At 44.4% G+C, this 22,623-nt stretch overlaps 1 protein-coding gene across 2 annotated transcripts; it reads right to left on the minus strand.

The window, feature by feature from the left end:
- Nucleotides 1-2,487: 2,487 nt before the first annotated feature.
- On the minus strand, nucleotides 2,488-21,290 carry LOC102982123 (zinc finger protein 705A-like). 2 transcript variants are annotated; one of them, XM_007127584.4, is made up of 10 exons: nucleotides 20,991-21,290; nucleotides 17,947-18,089; nucleotides 14,100-14,262; nucleotides 13,560-13,847; nucleotides 13,209-13,279; nucleotides 7,694-7,780; nucleotides 5,953-6,079; nucleotides 5,133-5,228; nucleotides 4,566-4,642; nucleotides 2,488-4,103 (listed from the first exon to the last, which is right to left on the minus strand). In XM_007127584.4, exons 6-10 carry the CDS (start codon nucleotides 7,703-7,705, stop codon nucleotides 3,456-3,458), a joined length of 960 nt encoding a protein of 319 aa, XP_007127646.1. In that variant the 5' UTR covers nucleotides 7,706-7,780; nucleotides 13,209-13,279; nucleotides 13,560-13,847; nucleotides 14,100-14,262; nucleotides 17,947-18,089; nucleotides 20,991-21,290; the 3' UTR covers nucleotides 2,488-3,455. The 2 variants fall into 2 exon arrangements, with proteins under 2 accessions (XP_007127646.1, XP_007127645.1); XM_007127583.4 differs by having other exon boundaries at nucleotides 2,488-4,106.
- Between the last annotated feature and the right edge of the window lie 1,333 nt (nucleotides 21,291-22,623).

Below are 22,623 nucleotides of genomic sequence, written 5' to 3' on the forward strand. Positions count from 1 at the left end.
AAATTAACAGATACTGTACCTGAGGGAGTACAGACATTGGACTTGACAAGACAAAGGCTTTACACAACTGTCTCGATGCTCAGAGAACGAAAGGAAAGCAGGCAAATGACGCTTCACCAAATCAAGTGTTTCGATAAAGAGATAGAAATTATAAAATGTAGTCAAATAGGAATTCTGGAGTTGAAAATTGCTGTGGGTTTTCACCTCTATGTTTTATATTATATAAAATACTAATAGAGGGTTGCAACATCAGATTTGAGCAGGCAAAATAAATAACCAGTGAATATGAAGAAAAAAATCCATTGAAATTATCAAGTAGTGTTTTATAAATGAGTCACAGATGGTCCTTGTATATTGGGCCTGTTGTTTACGTCTTCACAAGAGACTAGGCCCATTAGCTCAAAAGCCCACCAGTGCCAAATTTAAATTTTCCTATACTGAATTGTTTTAAACATAGCTCAAATTAGATTTTTAACCATTTAGAGCCTGCCTGCTGTGCATACCCTGTGAAAATGCACCCAACATTTGCTGACCATAGATAAGGTAAACCATGGACTATACAAGTCTCTAAGCTGCTGCTGGCCTTTTATAGTTCTCTGACCAAGAGACTCCCCATCTTTGGCCTGAGAGACTTCATCTGGACAATGAAACCACCACCCCTTTCCAAACACCTTCTCCCCCAGGTGTTCCTTTGTTATCTTCCCCTTCCTGGTGGTGGTCCCACACTCTAGCCTCTGGAAGGAGTTATCCTTGATAGGGAAGCTGCACCTTTGTGCCACCCAATACATCTCATTTTCTGATGCTACCCCTCTGTGGTCATGACTTTATGTGATCAGTCCTGAAATCCCTTGATCTCACTGAAAATGCCCAGCACACTCACATGCATAGGTCAGTGTAGATAGATTCCAGTGGGACATGAGCTCCTCTGAGAAGGGAGTGTGCACATCATTCCTGGGGGTCCCAGCACCTACACAGGCCCTGCCCCCAGCAGCACCAGGTCCTTCCCTCCTGGAGATGCAGGCAGAGGAGGTGATTTCTGACTAAGCCCCCAAATAAGTCTCAAATTCAATTGTGGCCCAGGATCACAGCTAAAGTCAACTATAGCTTTAGGGTAAATTATGTATGTCCTAAGCAGATTAAATGTAGTAGCAATACAAATCTATTATATTTCTAAGTGACATGAAATATTTCAATATAAAAATGAGGTAAGAGTGGTGTTTCCAGATCTCAATTTATAAAAAATATTCTCTATTTGCAAACCCAAAGTGCCTACTACCTGCAGTAACAACTTGGTGTATACAGTATCAACTCAGTAGTACTCATTACTACTCTAAGATAGAGGCACTAAGCTTACTTCTACCTTAGAATGGAGGAAACCGAACCACAGAAAGGTTCAGTAACAAGGTCTCATGGGCTGTGACAGTGGAAATAACCCATGGGGTCTGTCTTCCAGATCTGAACTTCTCACTAGTTTGTTCCACTTAACCCTTGTTCACACTTCCACGTGTCCCTGCCTGATCACAGCCAATACCCCTCCAGCCAGAGCACCAAGATGTTGAATTTTGGTTGCTCATCATCCTCGCACGACTGTTTCCACCCTAGCTGAACAGTAGAATCACTTTTTTTTTTTAATTAATGATGTATCGGTTTCACCCCGAGATGTGCTTAATCAGCCTGTCAAGCTATGATTTGGGGATTGTGCTAGTTTGGGAAGAGCACAAATCAGCTGAGTGATCTCTTGAGAACACTTCCCCTGAGGTTTAGGTTCAGTATGGAAGTTTGTTGAAGGGCAACACATTTCCAAGCCCCAGGCACAAAGCAGGAGAGACCTGCTTTGAGAGAACTTTCATTTTGCTTGGGGAAAAGAACATTAAGTTAATAAGACAGGCCTGTGTGGTGTCTGATAGGTTAGGGGATATTATATTACTGGGGTCTTCTTTTCAGGGCTCTGCTGTGTGTGTGTGTGTTGGCGGGGAGGGCACAATAGTGGCTCCGTTTGGGAAGCAAGTAGGTGCGTAACTCAGGACTCACCTGAATAAGATGTGGGATGGCGTCGTACGATGAGCTCCTGCCCCCAGCTAGCTCCACTCAGGGGCTTCACGGAAAAATCCAAGGAGTGTTCTTGGCCTGGAACAGCAGAGCTGCCTGTCTCTCTGGCACCGCAGAGCTGCCCAGAGACAGGCTGGGGACCACCCCGTGGTTTACACTAGACGTCCATGATACTGTCCGCATGGTAGGCCAGGGTCATGGCACATTGAGAAACCAGCCAGTGGGGTGAAGGCCCCTGTTGTGTCACCACCAGTGCATAGATGAGACAGCTGATGTTGGTGGGAAGCTGGAATGAGTGGAGGTGAGCTGTGTGGAAGGGGCTGTGGAGAAAGGGAAGACAGAGAATCAGGCCGAGTCTCCCCGACATGCCATGGAGCGCAGACCCAGATCTGTGTGTTTGCAGCCGCATGGAGAAAACTACAACTTCACCAACAGATCAGACTTTTCAGCAACTGACTTTATTGTTTAAATATTTACAAATAATCTACTGGAAAAAGTTTAATTTCTTACAAAATTCTGCATTCAGTATTCCCAGATCACTTTACCGTTTGCATTTACATGTCAGGTTTTTCCCCATAAATAGTTCTCTCGAAGTTCTGAATTATTTGCTGAATTGTATGTTAAAGGCTCTATTAAAGGGTTTTTCACCCCAACTTAGCTTTTCTGAATGTGAAGTCTGGATGAAGTTTTCGCCACATTGATTTTAGGATTGCTGTCTCCTCAGTGTGAGAACCTTAACGTTGATTATGAAATGAGAGATCACTGAAGTGTCATCCTTCTTTCATTACACTGAGCATGTTTTGTACAGTCTGAATCCACACAGGTACCACAAGAGTGGCTCTATGAATAAAGGATTTCTCATGATTCTACATTGAATCACTTCTCCTGGATGAATTACTCGGTATTCCTTAAGAGCCTTCATCCTCTTACTTCCTGTTGTAGTGGTTATTCATTCCTTCATTGAGTTTTCTTGCGCACATCAAGCCTGTGCTTGGCTGAATGTTTGTTCACAGTGATTAGACCTAGGGGCTCTCCCAAATGGAGTCTGCTGATGTTGTTTAACCATGAATTATAAATGAAAGCATTTTCACATTGATGGCAGACCTGGATCCTCCCTGATGCAAGTCCCCTAGTGTGTTTAAAGTTTAGAGCTGTTGTTATTATTGACAGTATGAGTTCTCTCATGTCAACTATGGTCAGACCACTGACTGAAGGTTTTGCCACATAAATATCACACGTATGGACGCTCTTCCATATAAATTTGCATATGTCAAGTTGAATAAGGATAACTGAAGGATCTTCCCCACTGATTACAGCGTTTTCTTCGATGTGAGTCCTCTGGTGTGTTTAAATGTTAAATCTATGGTTAAAGTCTTGTCCACGTTTGTTACATTTATAATACCATGTCATCTGAGGTCAGAATACTTACTGAAGGCATTCATAATTTTCTCTCCATTGTGGGTTCCCTCATGTCGTCTAAGGGCAGAACACTGGCTGAAGGATTTCCCACAAAGATGACACTCATACGGTTTCTCTCCAGTGTGAGTTCTCTCATGTCGTCTAAGAGCAGAACATTTACTGAAGGCTTTCCCGCAGAGCTGACATTCATACGGCTGCTCTCCAGTGTGCGTCCTCTCATGCTGTCTGAGGTTAGAGGACTGACTAAAGGCTTTCCCACAGAGATGACATTCATATGGTTTCTCTCCAGTGTGAGTTAGATTGTGTTTTCTAAGGTCAGAGCTTTGAATAAAGGCATTCCCACAGATATGGCATTCATACGGTTTCTCTCCAGTGTGAGTCATCTCGTGTCTTCTAAGGCTAGAGCAATTACTGAAGGCTTTCCCGCACAGATGGCACTCACACGATTTACCTCTAGTGTGGATCTGCTTATGTTGATTAAGGTATGATTGGTCACTAAGGGATTTTTTACACTGTTTGTTGATACAGGGTGTCTTTTCCGTGTGAGTTAACAAATGTTGACTCAGTGTGGAGCTATGAGTGAAATCTTCTCCCAAATCATTACATTTGAAGGGATCCTCTGGAGCGTGAGATACCTGCTTTGGGGAAGGAGATAAAAGGCTGTTAACGGTTTGTCCACATACATACATTCTTTTCTCTACACGTGAATCTAAAACGAAGCATTCAGTGAGAGTCTCCATTTAAAATCCTTCCGATATGACCTGCATACGCCTGATGTGTTACTCCCTGCATACACAAAGGCTTTCTCTTTATAGCCTCCCAGCTGCAGAGGTTATAGGTTAATTTTGAAGACTGCAATATGTTTCAAAGACTAGGCATATGAGCAATGTTTATGCAGTTGCCCCTTTTTTTAAGATCTGAGGTTATGGTTTTGAGCTCAGGCTAATTTCTGCACTAAATTCAAACCACCCATAACTTTTTGCTCAGAAATAGCTTAATCCCAACTTAATGTAAATCAGGCTATTGTGCTCAATTACTAACATTCCATTGCCAGGTCTTTAATTTGGATGACCAGGGTTAACACTCAGGAAACTTACCAGTGGGATGATTGTAGATGTGTCTTTCCTGCTGATATGCTGTGTGGCTAACATTTCTTTAAGGGCACTTTCCCTGCCTAAAATAATTGAAAAAAAAAAAAAAATTAGAATGCCATTAGGGGAATGAAAATGTTGAAAAGCTCCAAGACCTTTATGAGTATGTTTCACAAATTGGTACTTCAATAGGTAATACTCTAGGAAACAGAAACACATTATAGGGCATTGACAATTAGTAAAGATTTTCAGGACTGAAATATGAAAATATTAAAATGGAGATGAGATGTTGGGTAGAGAGAGGGAAAACCTTCAAAGGGGAGGATGAGAACAAGAGTTATTATGTGAAAGTTTAACTTTCCCTAAAGCCAAAAAAAGATAATGGCAGGAGTACACATGAATGTGACTGAAATATGTAAGGAATAATAACATCTAAAGAATTCTGCCCCAATGTCGTTCACCTACGTTTTAGAAAACCTCACTCACTTAACAAAATCTTCAGTTGATGTTTCTAAGTACATACTCACTCACTCGGCACCTCCTCACACTGAAGCACGGGCTGCTGCTGCATACCTGGACTGTGGCTTTGGAAAAATCCTCTTCCTTCAATCCACAGCTCTTCACCTTGGTCCAGCTGGAAAATCACATCTGATTTGCAATGCTGATACCCTGCTCATGGAAAAAAGGTGGATTTTGAGTTCTGTGCTAATAAAAGGGCATTATCATCAAGTTCAGGACACGCTACTGAGGAAGAACAAGGAGACCACTGAAGTTCAGCCCAGGCAACAACACCATGAGCAGAGGAAACACTGAAGTACAGATCATGTGACCAAAATAGCGAAGACCTCTGGATGCTGATGTCCATGGCCAAGTTTGAAGACAGAACACAGAATCCTCAGTCTTTTAAAAAATGGAGAAATTAAATGTCTCCACAGTCGGTTGAATATTATTTTCAAACAGATGCCGGTAAACATAAGTTCCACAAGAATAATCAAGGTTTTGCTATTTTCTCTAGTCTGCTGTCAAGCCTCAGCATACTGACTGGAGCAGAATATTTAGAAAATATTTACTCAATTTATTTATGCATTCAAAAACATTTATTGATTTCCTGGGTCTGTTCTGAGTGTTAGAGATTGAGTAGCAAGGAAGACATTAAATTGTGGTCAAGACTACATTTTAGTGGGGTGACAAACTAGATGTAAGTAATATATTAAACAACTTTCTCTCATGTAGTTATAAGGTCTATGAAAGAATCAGGACAGGGAGTGGAGTGAGTATGCAGAAGCTGTTCGAGATACTTAATGACTGAATCAATGAATACCAACCTACCTACCTACCAACCAACCTACTTACCTACCGACCTGCATACATACATAAATGTTGACAGACTCACCCACGGAGACCAGATGACTGATGTTCTCCAGCATCACATCTCTGAACAGCTTTCTCTGGGATGTGTCCAGCAGGGCCCACTCTTCCTGGGTGAAGCTGATCGCTACATCTTCAAACGTCACTGATTCCTAAACATGGATATTGTGGTTCAGACAGAGCAGCCCCTACTAATGTCCAGAGCAGGAGGGTTGATATGGCAGCACTGAGGAAAGGGGTGGAGAAGCTGGGTGTACAGAAAGATCAAACTGAGTTTGGGGTTCCCATCAGTTCATTCTCAGTGCTGAGCTGGCATCTGCTTTTCAATATATCACAGAGATATACACAGTCTGAATTAATAAAACTTTATTATAAAGGAATATCACACAAAGTGTGGTGTAATAAAAAAAACTGGAAATTTTCCCAAAAAACTGGTAACTGTGAGTTCAGACATGTGATTAAAAGCTGCATTTGAAAATTCATAAAACTCTTCCTGATTAATTTCAAGTAACTTATTGACACATCCAAGGCGAACAATAACTATGATTTGCCACTTTTAAACCATAACTGTAGTTGTATCATTCCTCTAAATGAACTTCAGACTCATCTATTAAATGGTTTAATAACCTGTTATGAGTATTGAAAGATCCAATGAACTAATGAAGTTCTCCCTACCTAAGTAAACATGTATTAAATAAAAGCCTTAGTCTATTACTTATTAAAATGTCCGAGAACCTTGAAACCATCTCCAGCATTATTCAGAAATGAACAAGTTTCATACAGGACTTGGTATCAACAGGCGTGGTCTCGCTGAACTCTACAGAACTTGTGTGTTCATAAGAAGGTATGAGGTCAGATGGTTCAGCAGCACAAGCCGGGGGGACTCTGGGGTGGCTGTCCTGAAGGACAGACCCAGCCTGACCCGTCCCTCTGGTGGGAGGACCCCCACTCTCAACTTTTTCTGGGACCTCAAACACCAGTCCTCACTGTCGCCTTTCTTTAGCTTGTCTCTCTGCTAAAGGATAACAGAAGCCTCTTGACTGGTTTTGGTCTATCTAGTTCTTCAAAACTTTCCACAGAGTCTTAAATTTTACTCTATTCCTCCTCAATATGGAGCCACAGTTAAGGAAATAATACGCCCTACACATTAATTCCAGTTACCAAAAATGAAAAAAAGGGTTAATTTTCTTTTTAAGAAGTTCCTAAAAGAGCAAATATATTCTATCAAAACTTTAAAATTGGAAAAAAATAAATGAATGATTCCTCATGCCTCCTTTGGCCTCAGCTTCTCTCGTGCTCCCTTCACAGCTCACAGCCCGCACCCAGGGCCTGTGAAGACAGGACTGACTGAACTCACCTGATGAGACCTCGGCCTCCCTATTGGACTGTAATGTTCTCCTCCTCCCTCATCTCTATTCACCACAACCTTAGACCACGATAGCCAATAATGTGATTAACGAGTGAGTTATTCCCCAACTAGACCATGGACAGATTAGAGAAAGAAAACTTCTCTCACCTCTTCTGTAAATACACAAGCTTAGCGGAGGCTGGAATAAAAGAGTGTGATGTTAGGAAGGATACTAGTTATTCAGGAGTTCTTGACCCATGACAACCATCCCAGAGTCCTGGGGAAATTTCACTGGAGCTCAGATCCCTGAATGTTTCTTGACTGCACTTAGAACATCCATGCAAGTAAGAGAAACCTGCCCATCTGCTGTCAGCAGCAGTGTGTGCAATTCCAGCAGAAAGAGGCACTGCTTACTCACCAATGGCTGCATTGTCAGTAAATCAGCTGCGAGCAGTATTTCTCTGGGTTTTCACTCACGGACAGTCCAAGCACTAAGCAGGCAGAGCTGAGGATGGAGAAGAAGCCGTAAGACTCCAGTCCTGTGCACACTTTCATGAAGCCCCAAACCTTCACCTGGGTGTGACGCCCAGTCTAACCAACAAACATGCAGTGCACACTCTACTGGAAACACACAGAGGCCTCTACTCCTCTCCCAGGGTCAAAAGTAAGAAGACTTTAACTGTGGTTGTTAATTTAACAAGTAGAAATACAAATAACTTACAGACAAGAACATGGACAGTATTGAGCTTCATATGTTCATTAGCCTGTGGTACCCAGAGTTATTCAGTTCTCTCCCTGACTCCAAACCAGTGACCCCTGACCCACGCTGCACGTAGATTTTGGTTCCCACCTGCAGGTAAACACTGGGAATTCTCAGATTTCATTATTCTGACTTACACACTGGCAGGGGTTCCCCAGCATTCATGGCAGTGCTCCCTTAACTCTGTTGGATCTGACCCCCACGGACCTGGAAGTCAATCAACTAAAAGTCTATTTTATGAGGGAGTTAACTTAAGGACTTACTCCACTTGGAGGAACCGTGGCACCCACCCTGCCAGCCTAGTCCTTAACATCTGCTGCTCCAGAAAGCAGGGGTACACGAGTCATAGTGTTACTGTCAGGGACTGTCTGAGCCCTCTGTGTCAGGGATGGCTGGGGTTTAGGAGGAAATCTAGTTAACTCCATCTGGTTATCTTAGTAAAGGGGTAGCTGAAATCCTTGCAATCCTGTTCTGCATTAATCTTCATTAGCTGCAGTATCCCTGCATTTCATTATACACAAACACACATATGTATACATGCATATATATATATATATATATATTTGCACACAAATGTGTGCAAGAGACACACAGAGAAAGCATTTATAAAGTGTAAATTCTCCCCTACAATACCAATAACTAAATATATTTCATGGGAAAATGATGATAATGCATCATAAACAAGTAGGATTAACTCACCCATTTGTACCTGAGGTCCAGAAAAAGAAAAAAAAAAAAAGTTTGTATCAAACATGACTTAGTGCTTGGATATTTACGTATATTCACTCATTTAGGCCTTAAAATAAACCTGGCGATTTTAGTTTGTTTACCAATATAACAAATGACATACACAGAAGAGGTCCAAAAATTTAATCATATAACAAAGTCACAGCTAGAAATGACACGTCTATAATTTTAATTTAGTTCCGCCAGTCTCCTATGCTCATATTCCTTATGCAATACACATCACATCCAGGTTTTACCTGGAATATCACCTCTGACATTAATCAGGAGCCCTCACCTGTAACTACAACCCCTCTGCCTTCTGATACCCCATACTCAGGTCCTCTGCCACATGGGGACCCCCAATGTACTTATTTCACTTCTCAAACATCAAGCAACATCTCTCTACATTTTTCCTGCTCAGTTTAATCCACACTTACTCATTTCAACAGGTACTTACCAAGGTCAGAACATTTTCTATGTCGCTTGGACTATTAACTAGATTTCCCCATCAAAATCCCAATAGCAGGTGACTCCTTGTACCTGCATTTTCCATGACTGCATCTGACACACACTACTACTAAGTTGACCCCTGTCTAAACACAGAATCGCTACTCCTAGTTGTTTTCAAATATATCTGGCAACTCTACTATGTCTTGCAAAGTAAAACAGAAATATTTCAAATATGTGCTCCATAAATATTTCAAATTGTCACCATGCCTTTTGAATCTACACATTCTTCACATTTCAAAAGATGAGGTTATTTCCTACTACACATATTGTATTAGTTTGCTAAGGTTGCTGTAACAGAGTATCACACACTGGGTGGCTTAAACAAATTTAGTTTCTCACAATTCTGGAGGCTCTGAGTCCGAGATCAAAGTGAAGCCAGGGCTGGTCTCTTCCGAGGTCGCCCTTCTTAGCCTCTGGATGGCTGTCTTCTCCCTGTCTCTGCACCTGGTCTTCCCACTGGACATGTCTGTGCCATAATCTCCTCTTCTTGCAAAGACACCAGCCAAATTGGATTAGGGCCCACCCTAAGAACCTCATTTTAACTTAATCACCGCTTTTAAGGCCTAATCTCCAAATACCATCACACCCTGAGGTCTGAGGATGGCTTCAATATTTGACTTCTGGGGGCACACAATTCAGTTCATAACACAGACGGATTACATGATGTGACAAAGTAACTCGGTTCACCATCATGATAGCTACAGATATTCCTACATTCCTACCCCTGGGTTACTCCTTTTCTCCCTTCAAATTGACAGGTCATGCTGCCTCTAGCTAAGTCTAGCGTCTCCAGCTGAACTCCTTTCTCTCCTGTTTTCTTGTTCTCCTTTACCAGAAACCTGTCCATCAGTCCCCTCATCAGCTAAGCTCATTATGTCTCTTTTAACTTGAAGCAGAAATCTCCTCTGAACCTATTTTGTCTCAAGTCCCTGCCCATCTATCCTCCCTTCACCATCAAGCTGGAAGTACAGCCGTTAAGCCCTCATGTCCTCCTCTCCCTGGACTTGCAAAGACCCTCAATGATTATCTTATGCATACATATTGTTAATATCACCAAGTATCTCCCCACAGATAGATTCTTCCTTGAAAAGAGAAGTTGAAACTCTTTCGGAACTTTTTCCTAGCCTAAACTGAAACCTCATTCTCCTGTCTTCAATCTACTCTGTTATCAGTCCTTCTCCCAGTCCTCTGCAAAGAATTCCTCGGTCCTACTGAAGTGTCTCAAGACTTAATGGGCGCTCCTGTTCTCCTCTCACACATTTATTCAATTGCTCTCATTTCTTCTACTGCTATCGCTGTTGAAAATGACCAACTTCTTGTCTGGATTCCATTTCTGCGCTATCATCTCTCCTTGCAAACTTACATACACCTAAAATGAAATATTTCTCAGGACAATACCTCTGCCCCTCCGCATACAAAAACACTCCTCCTCTAGTCTTCAGTCTTAGTTAACGGCTCCACCAGACATCCTGGCATTGATGTGTGCATGACCTGGCTGAGCCCACACACATACTGCTATTATCTCTACACTGGGGACTGGCATCAACCTTCATTTCCACCCAATCCACATACACAAACTTCCCACCCATACACATTGTATGTCAGCATCAGTTTAAATCTCAACTAGCAGGAGACTTTCACTAAACTCCAACCAAGTTAAACCTTTCCCTTCCCCTCTGCCCTAATTTACACAGAACTCCACCACTCCTTGAGGCCATTCATCTAATTAGTCATTAGATATTTATTTACGCTCTGCCCTCCCAGTGGTCTAAATCTACCTATGCATGGTAAGATTAGGCCAGTTCACCTCTGACCATTACATATGAATTATAAATACAGAGAAACTCTATGTCCACAGAAAGGAAACTTGCCCCCAAGTGGCTGCACTCATGTAAACCATCATTTCCTGATTATAAACTCTTCTGAAATAACGGAGTCTGTCTTTCCTGATAAAAATTCTCTCTACTACTTACCCAAACCCATGGAAAAGCCAAAGAAGCCAACTCTTTATTGAGAATGCGGTCACCACCCAAAGGAACTCAGAGTTTCTTTCTCTCTCTAGATAAATCAGCTTTTGATGGCAATCCCTCTTTACAAGCAGCTAATAATCTCATCAATCATGTAAATTGAAAGACACACCCTGATTAATTTGGATACCAAGTCAATGTAGATCTAATCAAGGCATGCCTTTTTTAATCAAATATTTTCTCACTAATTAGGTAAATCACATATATGGAATTAAGGAAAACATATGATATCCTTTCATTCTTTTTCTAAAAATGCTTTATTTTTTTAGAGTTGTTTTAGGTTCAAAGCAAACTGAGCAGAAAGTACAGACAACGAAGTCTATGGATAACTCTTATGGAAGATCTAAGAAGCCCTCTACCCAAACATGTCATCAATATTGATCACATATTAGGTAACAGGAGTATTCTTATAATCTTGCCATTTATTCACTTGCCATTATTATTTTTTTTCTGGCCGCGGCACGTGCGGCTTGTGGGATCTCAGTTCCCCGACCAGGGACCGAACTTGGGCCCTTGGCAGTGAGAGTGCAGAGTCCTAACCACTGGACTGCCAGGGAATTCCCTCATTTGCCATTATTATTGTCACTTTTCCTTTCATGAAACCAACCTGGAAAGGATTCATGTGACTTAACAAAAACTATACAGCGTATAATTGGTTGAACTATGTTTCACGCTCACGTGTATCTGGCTCAAAAGTCTGTTCCCTGACCACAGTTTAATGTGAGTTATGTCCTCTCATGGTTTAAAACGCCTCCGAAAAATTGGAACCCCAGAGGGGTAACCACTCGGCAGGGAGGGGACGGATAAAAATGACGCAGGCTGTGGAGGTGAGGACGGTGAGGGGTAGGCTTGAGTTACACCGGGGCATCGCTTCCACCACTTGGCGGACGAGTGTCCCCTGGAACTGAGAGTGGCCACACAGTGGAGCAGCACCTCCTGCAGAAGGGCCCTGGTGTCCTCCCTCCCCTGGTCCGAGGCGTGGACTTCCAGGAGCTGGAGGACTTGGAATCTGGCATTCGGAGGCAAACAGAGAGAACGTCAGAAGCAGAGAGGAAGTCTTCAGTGGTGGGAGGAATACTTCAGGTCCAGTTATAGCAGGGAATCCATCCCTTGGAGCTGAGACAATACTTCGGTTGTTGAGCCCACTCTCATACTGAGCTTCTGAAGATGCTGGACTACTGCCTGCAGGAATCCACCTGATGAGAAGGAGTTCACCAGTTTTAGGCTGTGGAGTCAATCAACTTCAGAGAGAGCCATCATGAGCCCCTAGTCAGGCACTAGGGGAATGTCCACCAACTCCAGGAAACACAGAGCCTGCAGCCTGGGCAGGTTCATCATCTGCCTGCCTTGGAAGGTAAGAAGAGGGTCCAGGACAAGGTTGTGTTAGAAAAGCAGTGGAGAGAAGTCACTTTCCTTGAAGATCCGTGACTCTGAAATTTCACATTTGCATAGTTCCACACTTGTGAGGATTGGGGAAGTTAGGTGATTGGGAATTTCCTCAAGTATAGAACATGCAACTAGAGTTCAGTTTGGTGAGGGAACCTCTTCCCAGCTTCCTTAATTAAAGCTGGAATGATTTCAGAAGGCTTTATGCTTCAGATCATGTAGAGCCCCACACTCAGTGACCGGAACCCTGTTCTCACATGTCTCTGGAAGAGATGCCTGACAACCGGGGCCTCTCCCTGCAACACCCAAGCATTCCGATGATCAAAGGACAAAAATCAACTGCTTTCAACCTGAATCAGGGAGTGGAATGACAGATATTCAGGGCCCCTGGACAATATCAAAGCTCACTGAGCCGTCACATATACCCGCTCCAAGGAGCCCTGCATGGGTTTTGTGTAAGAACTGCCATGCCCGGTTTACAGCAGAGACCCTCAAGCATTTTCCCAAATAGAGGCCATATGTACCTTGTAAGGTGTCAGGTACACATCTCCATAGTGCAGAATGTTCAACTAGCATCTTCCAAAGCTTACAAACTCTGCAGAGAGAGAAAACTGACATTGATCTCTGAAACTGGCGCGAGCCCATGGTTTCCCCTCCGAGCCCCTGCTGTCTTCCTCCGTGACCACAAGGCCAGAAAGTGGTTGGAAGCCCTGCTCCAGTTGTGCCCGAAGCTCTTATCCCAGTGTTTCCGTTTTAGTGCACTTGGACTGGGTCCTATGTTCTACACCCCTCAAACACCTGCCTCTATCCCAAGCTTTGAGGTACCTGATCTTCAGGATAGTGAGGACGCCCCTCCCCCAGACATTGGTCCATACCTGGAAATTTGAATCTTCTCTGTAACACACAGGAAGGAGAATGTCTTCAGCATCACAGAGACAAGTAGTGCCAGGGTGGTCCTCGAGCTTTGCTCTCTGCCCGTTGTATGCATGCACTCGGATGAGGAACTGGAATCTTCTAGGGTGAGCTGAGGGGACTGAGGATTTGGAGGGTTATTTAAATGTCTGTGGGTGGGTGGGTGGTGCAATAGCTGGATTCTGGGCACTGTTTCTTCTTATTTTCCTCTGTGAGTCACCCAGCAGGGAGGAGAGTACTTTCAATCAGATCTGAAAGAAAAATCCCAGATTAATGCAAGGATCTGATAACTGGGGAAAGGTAGTCAATATCTAGGACAGTTCACAATGTCCAGAAGTTACTCCATAAATATAGTTTACCTACTGAGTTATCAAGAGCATATGGGAGAATCCAAGGACAAGGAAGGAAAATCTAGGAAGACTAATAAGGCATTGTCCATGGGATTACGTTAGGTTTTGACTTCAGGGCAGATTTAAATTGAAACATAAAATAACTTTTTTTACCTTGAGGATTTTTCTTCTAAGGACATCCAGGGACATCCAGGGAACCACTATGCACATGAAACAGAACAGCCCTGTGAGTGGGAAGGAATGCACCTAGGTATCACTGTGCTTTGCCCACACTTCCAAGTAGAAGGCATCAAAGAAGATCATGAGTGGATGAGAACTGTAAATAAAAGCAGCCCCTTGGTATAAAAAAATACATAAAATAAAATTTAAAAATTAAAAAAACCCCAAAACCCCCCAAAAAACTAAAAAAAAAAAAAAGAAAAAAAAAAAAGCATCCCCTCAGGAGCTGATCTTTCTTAGATTGTGGAAAACCTCAACCAGGTCCCACAAACTTTCCAAATGTCCTGTGTTAAAGTCATTTCTTTGAGCCAGGAGGAGTTCCTGCTATTCTCTCCAAACTATCACCAGGAACTGATGTGGCTTAAGGAGAACTCAACTCAATGAAAATAAGTTGGAAAAAATAACCAAAGCAGTAAATATTAAAAGACTAAAGCATAAGAGAGGTTGGGGTAAAAAAAAATTGAATATTAATATTCAAGGAACCCTATGCCTTGGAGCAAAACATTATTTAAAAATTATCCAGGGGCTCCCCTGGTGGTGCAGTGGTTAAGAATCCACCTGCCAATGCAGCGGACATGGGTTCGAGCCCTGGTCCGGGAAGATCCCACATGCCACGGGGCAACTAAGCCCGTGCACCACAACTACTGAGCCTGCACTCTAGAGCCCACGAGCCACAACTACTGACCCCGTGAGCCACAACTGCTGAAACCCACATGCCTAGAGCCCATGCTCCGCAACAAGAGAAGCCACTGCAATGAGAAGCCCGCGCACCACAACTACTGAGCCTGCGCTCTAGAGCCCACAAGCCACAACTACTGAGCCCGTGAGCCACAACTACTGAAGCCCGCACGCCTAGAGCCCGTGGTCCGCAACAAGAGAAGCCACTGCAATGAGAAGCCCGCGCACCGCGTCGAAGAGTAGCCCCTGCTCACCGCAACTAGAGAAAGCCCGCACGTAGCAACGAAGACCCAATGCAGCCAAAAATAAATAAATAAATTTTTAAAAAACTATCCAATAATTTTACTAATGAACAGACTACAAACTATTAAAAACCTTAACAGAACTTCAAAGCATAATTACAAAAATGAAAGTAAGAGATTATAAGACAACAGAAGAAAGAAAAATGACTTGACAGAGCTCCAAAACTTCCAAAGTAAAATAAATTAAGATTTATTAATAATTTAAGAGAAAAGACCACAGTGGGAGATAAGAGAAAGGAAAATGACAATGCTAAAAAGTCATTAATTTACATGGATGACAGGCTTTAAAATCAGCAAAAGAAAAAAGAATTAAGTAAAAACTACTGAAAGGATTAGAGAGAAACTGAAAGATGTGAAGGACATGTCAACCTATAAAATCCATGTTAATGGTAAAGATAAAAAAGGAAATGATATGACAAAAATAATGTTATGATTTAATTCAATAAAGAAGTATCAAAACATACAAAAAAAGGAATACATAGAACAATACAGTATAGCAGAGACAGAATGCAGAATGATGGGCGACAGGAGATGGGGAAGGAGGGAACAGGAAGCTATTTATTGTTTAATGGATTTAGTTTCAGTTTTGCAAAATGAAGAGTTCTAGATATGGATGGTGGTGATAGTTTGGACACAGTATGAATAAACGTAATACCACTTAACGCCACTGAACTGTACACGTAAAATGGTTAGGATGGTAAATGCTATGTGTATTTTATCACAATAAAAAAAAACTGAAAAAAAAATTAGGCTGGAATGCTCTCTGAGTGTTCTGCCAGAGGCAGAATTTATTCCTTAAATTTCTCTATTGTTCCAGTACAGGAATGAACCTCAAATTAATCAACCATTTGCTCGCTGCTTGATTTTAAGTTGGTTTCTCCTGCCTCTTACAGTGATGTCAACATGAATGTCTTTACTTGGCATTCTTAATTAATAATGAGTTTATTACTTTGAGGGAGATTGGCAGAAGATGCATTCTAGTTGTGGGCTCATGTGTATTTTAAAAGTGAACAGATATTGCCTGCTTGCTAAACCCCAAATGTAGCACACTTTTGTTCTATCTGCAACATATGAGAATCCAGTTTTCTTTCATCATATGAAGTAGGATTTTTCACTTTGTTAATGTTACCAGTCAGAGAAGATTAAGCAAGGCATGTTTACATTATTGTATCATTGTTTCAATATTTTGCCCTCCCACTGTCGTATAGAGAGCTATTCCCCTGTGTCCATATCTATATGTCTGTGCACCTCCGTATGTTTACAGAGGTACATCCATTTCTTTGAGCACTTCTGGGCGATGAGTGTTCATATGCTGTGCCTGTTTTGGAGGAGTTTTTACAGCAAGTTAATATGAATTTCCTGCTTTCTGTAGTTACACCAAATTTCACGGCATTTTTAAGAGTCTCTGGCTCAACTTTATCTTCTTGTCCACAGAGTGCCACGTGGTACTGCATCTTCCCTTAAACCATCCTTCTATCATGGAGGATCTCACGGAGTTCTTCATAAAGTCTATTCTAGGTAGAATGGGATCTAGCTCCGGCTTTGAATTGATTTTTTTGAGTGTCTATAGTTTATAAGTACTCATATGGTTAAAAATCTTTCCCATCCTCTGATTTGTTCACAGTTACTGCCCCCTTTTTCATCCGGTGTTTTATTCCCAGGCTTCCTGCCAGCCAGAGGAAGGGAGATGACACCTTCCAGCAGCCCCAGGCAGAGATCTGGAACAGAGGTGGACAGATACTGAAGGACCCAGGAAAAGCAGATGGCAGACAGGCAGCCAGAACTCAGGGCTGAGAGTGCTGGGGCTTAATGTTCCTTGTAGGGGAGCAGGGATCCCTGCCTTCCAGGGAGACCCCCACTCCTGCCAGACATCCAGGGGATGGGATGGGGCGGCAGGGAGGCCCTGGACCTGGGCTCCTCTCTTCCTGGAAAGTCTCACCTGCAGATCATCTCCGAGGAGCCCTTGCTTTCACCTATGCCCCACTTCCGGTGTTTCTTTTTCTCTTTGCTGCTTGCCCTTCACCTTCAGAGAACACGTTTCAAGAAGCAGACCTAGGATTCTGATTCGAACCACCCCAAGTCCTACTGGGTATCTGATCACTCATTCGCTGAGGTCTGTAGTCTATTCTCCCATCTCCTTCAGTTTCTTCTTCTTATTGCTCTCGTCATAAAGACCATCATCATTATTGATGTTAATCACGGTGACTGTACTTACTACAACAATTATGATTTATCACTCTTGTTAAAAAGCACTGCGTCAGCTTTCTCTACCCACACAGGGTGCTAAGCCTACTGAAGCGGACTACAGGGGGTCCACAAAACACAGACACACAGAGGCCTTCACGTCATTCCCAGCGCCCTGTCTAGAAACGAGTGTCCACAAATTTCCCAAGTTTGTTCAGGGGGCCTGGAGTGGCCATTTTGACAGGAGAGACCAGACGAGGACATTCTGGCCTGCCTGAGCCTCTAGAAAACATTCTAAGTCATCTTGGGGACCAGCAACCATTTGAGCCTGCCTGCAAGGCCTGGGGAGGCAGTCCACGGCTGGCCAGGCTCAATGAAAAATGTCCTAAGACCCCCTCGGAGGCCCTGGAATAGGTACAAGAGAACAAGCGTGGAAAGCTAAAGAGGAGGTCCTTGCTGCCTGGAGGCTGTGCAGTACCTTCTAAGTGTGCCCAGAACCAGGCAGCTGCCCATGCTGCTCTACAGTCCTGCAAGCACAGGAGGGCAGGGAGGGACCATACAGTTGCCCACCAACAGTCCCAGGCTCAGAAGCAAGACTCCAAAGTAATGATACCTACCTCTAGGCTGCAGGGTGGAAAGTGGCGGAAAGTGCAGCGAGAAAGGGCTCTAGCCTTATCGTTCAGAGTAGGTGGAGCTTTGGAGGGCTGGTGCGCAGGGCATGGTCCCTGAGTCTGGCCTTCTTCCCAGGAGGCCAGATTCCCTGGAAGACACATACACACATACTTCGATGAACGTGTGTGTACATCCAAAATGTAGAGACTTTTTATCCCCATTTATCCCAACGTACAGACTTCAGTACACCCAGTGCACACATCAAATTTGACTTTGTAATTAGCCACAGAGAAAATTTCAGCTAAATGCAAAAGAGAATATGTCAAATAGGCCACATATGCTTACCACAGTAAAATGAAAATGAAAATAAACATTAAGCAGGTAGTACAAACAAAACTAACAATCGGAACGACAATGACAGTTTAAACAACAGGGTTACAATACAATCGAATGACCATTGCCAATTCGGGTCATCATCACCATGAAGAATGAACATATCAACTCCATAGAATAGGGCCACAGTTGTTACCTGGAAAAAGTGTTTAACTTTAAATACACTTGATAGAAGCAGAGAGGGCTTGTTCAACTTTATAAACCAAGAGAAAGTAAAAGGAAACAAGAGTGAGTTGACATTTCAAACTGTTACAAATTAAGAAGATAAAGTTAAAAGAAACAAAAGCTTAAATAAAAGATTAAAGAATAAAATGGAGAAACAGATTATTTGACAGAAATCAATGAAAGTTTTGACGGTCAAATCAAGGAATTAATAAAGACACGTGGAAAGCTGCTTTCTCAGCCAAATCAACCTTGAGATCCTCCGTCGGTGCGGTGCGGAGGCTGTGCCTCTCACACCCCCTCCCTACGCCTCAGCCACACACAGGAAGGGACTCACTAGGTGGCGAAGACTGTCCCCTGCTGCCAGTGAAACCACAGGGACCCAGAGCGTTAAACAGGAGACCGGCAGATGGGTTTTTCTGCCCATTCCTTCAGAACACCCTCCCGTCCTACGGAAGCCCACATATTCCGTGGCAGCAGTGACTGTGTGAGCCGGGTGGCCTTCCTCTTTGTCACAGACCCCACGGTCTCCTCCTGTACCTGCTGAGCACAGGGTCACCTCAGGTGAGGATGGGAAGACGTTTCCTTGCTCCTGCTCCTGAGCTTCTCAGTCTCCCTCCCACTCCTGGCTCCTTGACCCTCCACAGCATTCTTGCTTTTTCTTCCGGCTCCCTTCAGAGTCAAGTGCCCTCTTCTCCCTCCTCATTGGAGAAAGACGTTTGATCTTCGCTTCGTTTGTGAAGTCCGGGCCCTCCCTTGTCGAGTGGCCTCGGGACTCCCTGCTGTGTTGGAGCAGGCAAGGGGGTGAGCAGGAAAGGCCAGCGGAGGGGAACCAGCACTGTCCTCACAGGAATGACACGGCCTGGATGAGACACTGCAGGGTTTGCCCTTCTCACCCCTGCCTGCCCCTAAAAATCACATTTCCTATTCCTGAGCAAGAGCCACTTCCTTTCACGATTTTAATCACAATAATCTCAAGTATTTAACTCCTCTTTTCCAGAACATCATATTAAAACCATCAAAAAATGACATTGGGCTTCCCTGGTGGTGCAGTGATTAAGAACCCGCCTGCCAATGCAGGGGGCATGGGTTGCAGCCCTGGTCCAGGGAGATCCCACATGCTGCGGAGCAACTAAGACGGTGCGACACAACTACTGAGCCTGCGCTCTTGAGCCCGCGAGCCACAACTACTGAAGCCCGCACACTCTAGGGCCCATGTGGTGCCGCAACTACTGAGCCCGTGTGCCACAGCTACGGAAGCCCGTGTGCCTAGAGCCCGTGCTCTGCAATGGCAAACTACCACAATGAGAAGCCTGCGCACGGCAAGGAAGAGCAGCCCCCGCTCGCCGCAACTAGAGAAAGCCCGCGTGCAGAAACGAGACCCAACGCAGCCAAAAATAAAATACAAAAAAAATTTATGATCTTAAGAAGACCTAATTAGTAGCACTGGAAAACACGAAAGGAGGTCAGCAATGGAAACAGCTCAGCAATTTATTCACCATGAACAGAAGGGCTCTCTTCCAACTACTTCTGAGGACAATCCAGCTCACCCTTGACCACTTTCAGAGACACGACAAAGGGAATATATACTTGGCTGGAAACTTCAGTTCACAGCCCACTAAGTTAAAAGCTCATATAAGGGGATAAAGATGTTGAATATCAGACTAAGTGGTTAATCTAGGTTTTGACTGTTGACACAGAAAATTACCGATATCCTTAGTAAGAACACACTGAAAATAGTGTAAAATTACTTGCTAAGCACTGAAGAATATTTTCAACATGTGGTGAAGACTGGAAAACCACTGAGACCTCGTCCTCGGAATCTGACACAATACCTGTAAACGGGACTGTAAGTTGGACATTTAAAAACAAAACTAACGAACCCGGGATCTACCTTTCTCTTGCCCCCGCTTCTACTGGTGCTGGTAACTCCCTCCTCTCCGCCCTCTTCCATCTCTCTGTTGATCCTCTTTTTGTCTATTTTCATTTATTCCCCTGCTGCCCAGGTCATTCTCCTTCACTCTTAGCGGGTCTTTTCAAGCCCAGGGGACCCACTCCCCCAACCTCAATTCACCCCTGCTTTTGCTATCTCACTCTGTCTCCCTGGTTCTCCCTTGATCTCGCTCCTTCCTCGTCATCCGCTGCCGCACCTCTGCAGTCGCAGGAATTGAATGCAGCAGCCCCTGCACAGCAAGAGCATGCTTTCCAGGGCGGCCCCGGGAATGTAAACACACCCTGCAGGCACGGCCGGTGGGATGGGATTGGAGACCGCGGGGTGTCACGGGGCGGGGACGGGTGAACGCCCCCAGCACTGGGCTCAGGGGCCTCTCTGAGGAGGTGACTGCGACGGGAACGCCTGGAGAGCAGCAGGGCTGGGCCCCAGAATGAAGCCAGGATGGGGACGCAGACTCAGGAGAGGACAGAGGGCTGCAGAACGCAGGGTCGGGAGGCGGCGGGACGGCCCGACGCCGCCCTCGAAGGCCGGAATACACACCGAGAGGGACCTGACGAGGCGCGGGGTGGGGAGCGGAGACGGTGAAAAGAACCGGAGCAGAAAGGTCGGGGCGAGGACCAGCCGCGCAGCGATTTTACCGGAACAGATTCAGGTCCGGCCCCGGCAGCAGAGCTCCCCCGAGGGCTCTGCGGGGCTCCCCGCGGGCGGGGATGGTAGCGGTCGAGGGGCCCGGGACTCCGGGTGTGGAGGACGCGGCGCTGAGGGAATCCACGAGCGAGTTTGAACGAGAAATACTGAAACACACGCCAGGTAACGAACTTTCGAGCCCGAAGAGCTGCTTCCGGGTCGGCCGGAAATTGCGCATCGGAGGGCGGGGCCAGGGAGGAGGGACTTGCGTGGGGCCGTGACCTGCGCCCTCCGCCCCGCCCCCAGGGAGATTCCGGTGGGTGGGTACCGCTGCGCGCTGAAGCTGACTAGTCTCGTGGACGGGTGTCCCGCGTCTGGCGAGGGGAGCTGCGCACACGTTCCTTCAAGTTAGATGTTGACGGTGCTTTAAGGTAAAAGCTTGGAGTTGAGAGGCCACTTGTGTTGAACGCGGAGACCTTTCCTTCTCAAAAAATAGAAAATGATTTAAGTCAAAAATCCCTTTTGGGAGCGTGTCCTGTGAGTCCTGTGATACCTTTGAGACATGTGAATGACATCCTACACATTGCTTAAGTCCTTATTGTCTTAATATATTGTAATTTCAGAGTTTTCTTTATTACCGCAGTTACCTGAAAGGATTTTTTATTTATTGTTTTGAAAGTATTTTTAATTTGAAAAGTGAGATATTTAATTAATTAATTTATTTATTGTTATATTTGGCTGTGTTGGGTCTTAGTTGCAGCATGCGGGACCATTCATTGCGGCGTGGGCTCTCTAGTTGAGGCACGCGAGCTCAGTAGTTGTGGCATCCCCTGCATTGGAAGGCAGAGTCTTTGCCACTGGACCACCAGGGAAGTCCCAAAATGAGATATTTTAATCTATGTTTTCATTTTCTATTTCCTTTTTTAAAATTTTTGGCTGCACTGGGTCTTCGTTGCTGTGCACGGGCTTTCTCTAGTTGCGGCGCGCGTGCTTCTCATTGCGGTGGCTTCTCTTGTTGCGGAGCACGGGCTCTAGGCGGGCGGGCTTCAGTAGTTGTGGCACCAAGGCTTCAGGAGTTGTGGCTCACGGGCTCTAGAGCGCAGGCTCAGTAGTTGTGGCGCCCGGGCTTAGTTGCTCCGCGGCATGTGGGGTCTTCCCGGACCAGGGCTCAAACCGGTGTCCCCTGTATTGGCAGGAGGATTCTTAACCACTGCACCACCAGGGAAGTCCCCTCATTTTCTATTTCTGCATGTTTTGTGTCAAGTATGGATAATGAGGCTTGTAAAAAGTGTGCTTTTTAGGAGATATGTGGGTTTTGCTTTTAACTGGTGAAAAATCAATTTTTATTACTTCCAGATACCTTTGACTGGAATATCTATTCTCTCATGTGAAGATCAGAAAGCATAGTAAAACTGTATTTTCAAATTTCACTTGCCTCACTTATACCCTTAATATTTTTAATGTGAAATATGTGAGTTAAAATCTCTTCTGTTTTCTTTGAAAATTCTGAAGTTCACGCTGGAGGGAATTTGGCAAGACTGAATTC

This window comes from Physeter macrocephalus, chromosome 20 (genome assembly GCF_002837175.3).
Source record: "Physeter macrocephalus isolate SW-GA chromosome 20, ASM283717v5, whole genome shotgun sequence".
NCBI classification, from domain to species: Eukaryota; Metazoa; Chordata; class Mammalia; order Artiodactyla; family Physeteridae; genus Physeter; species Physeter macrocephalus.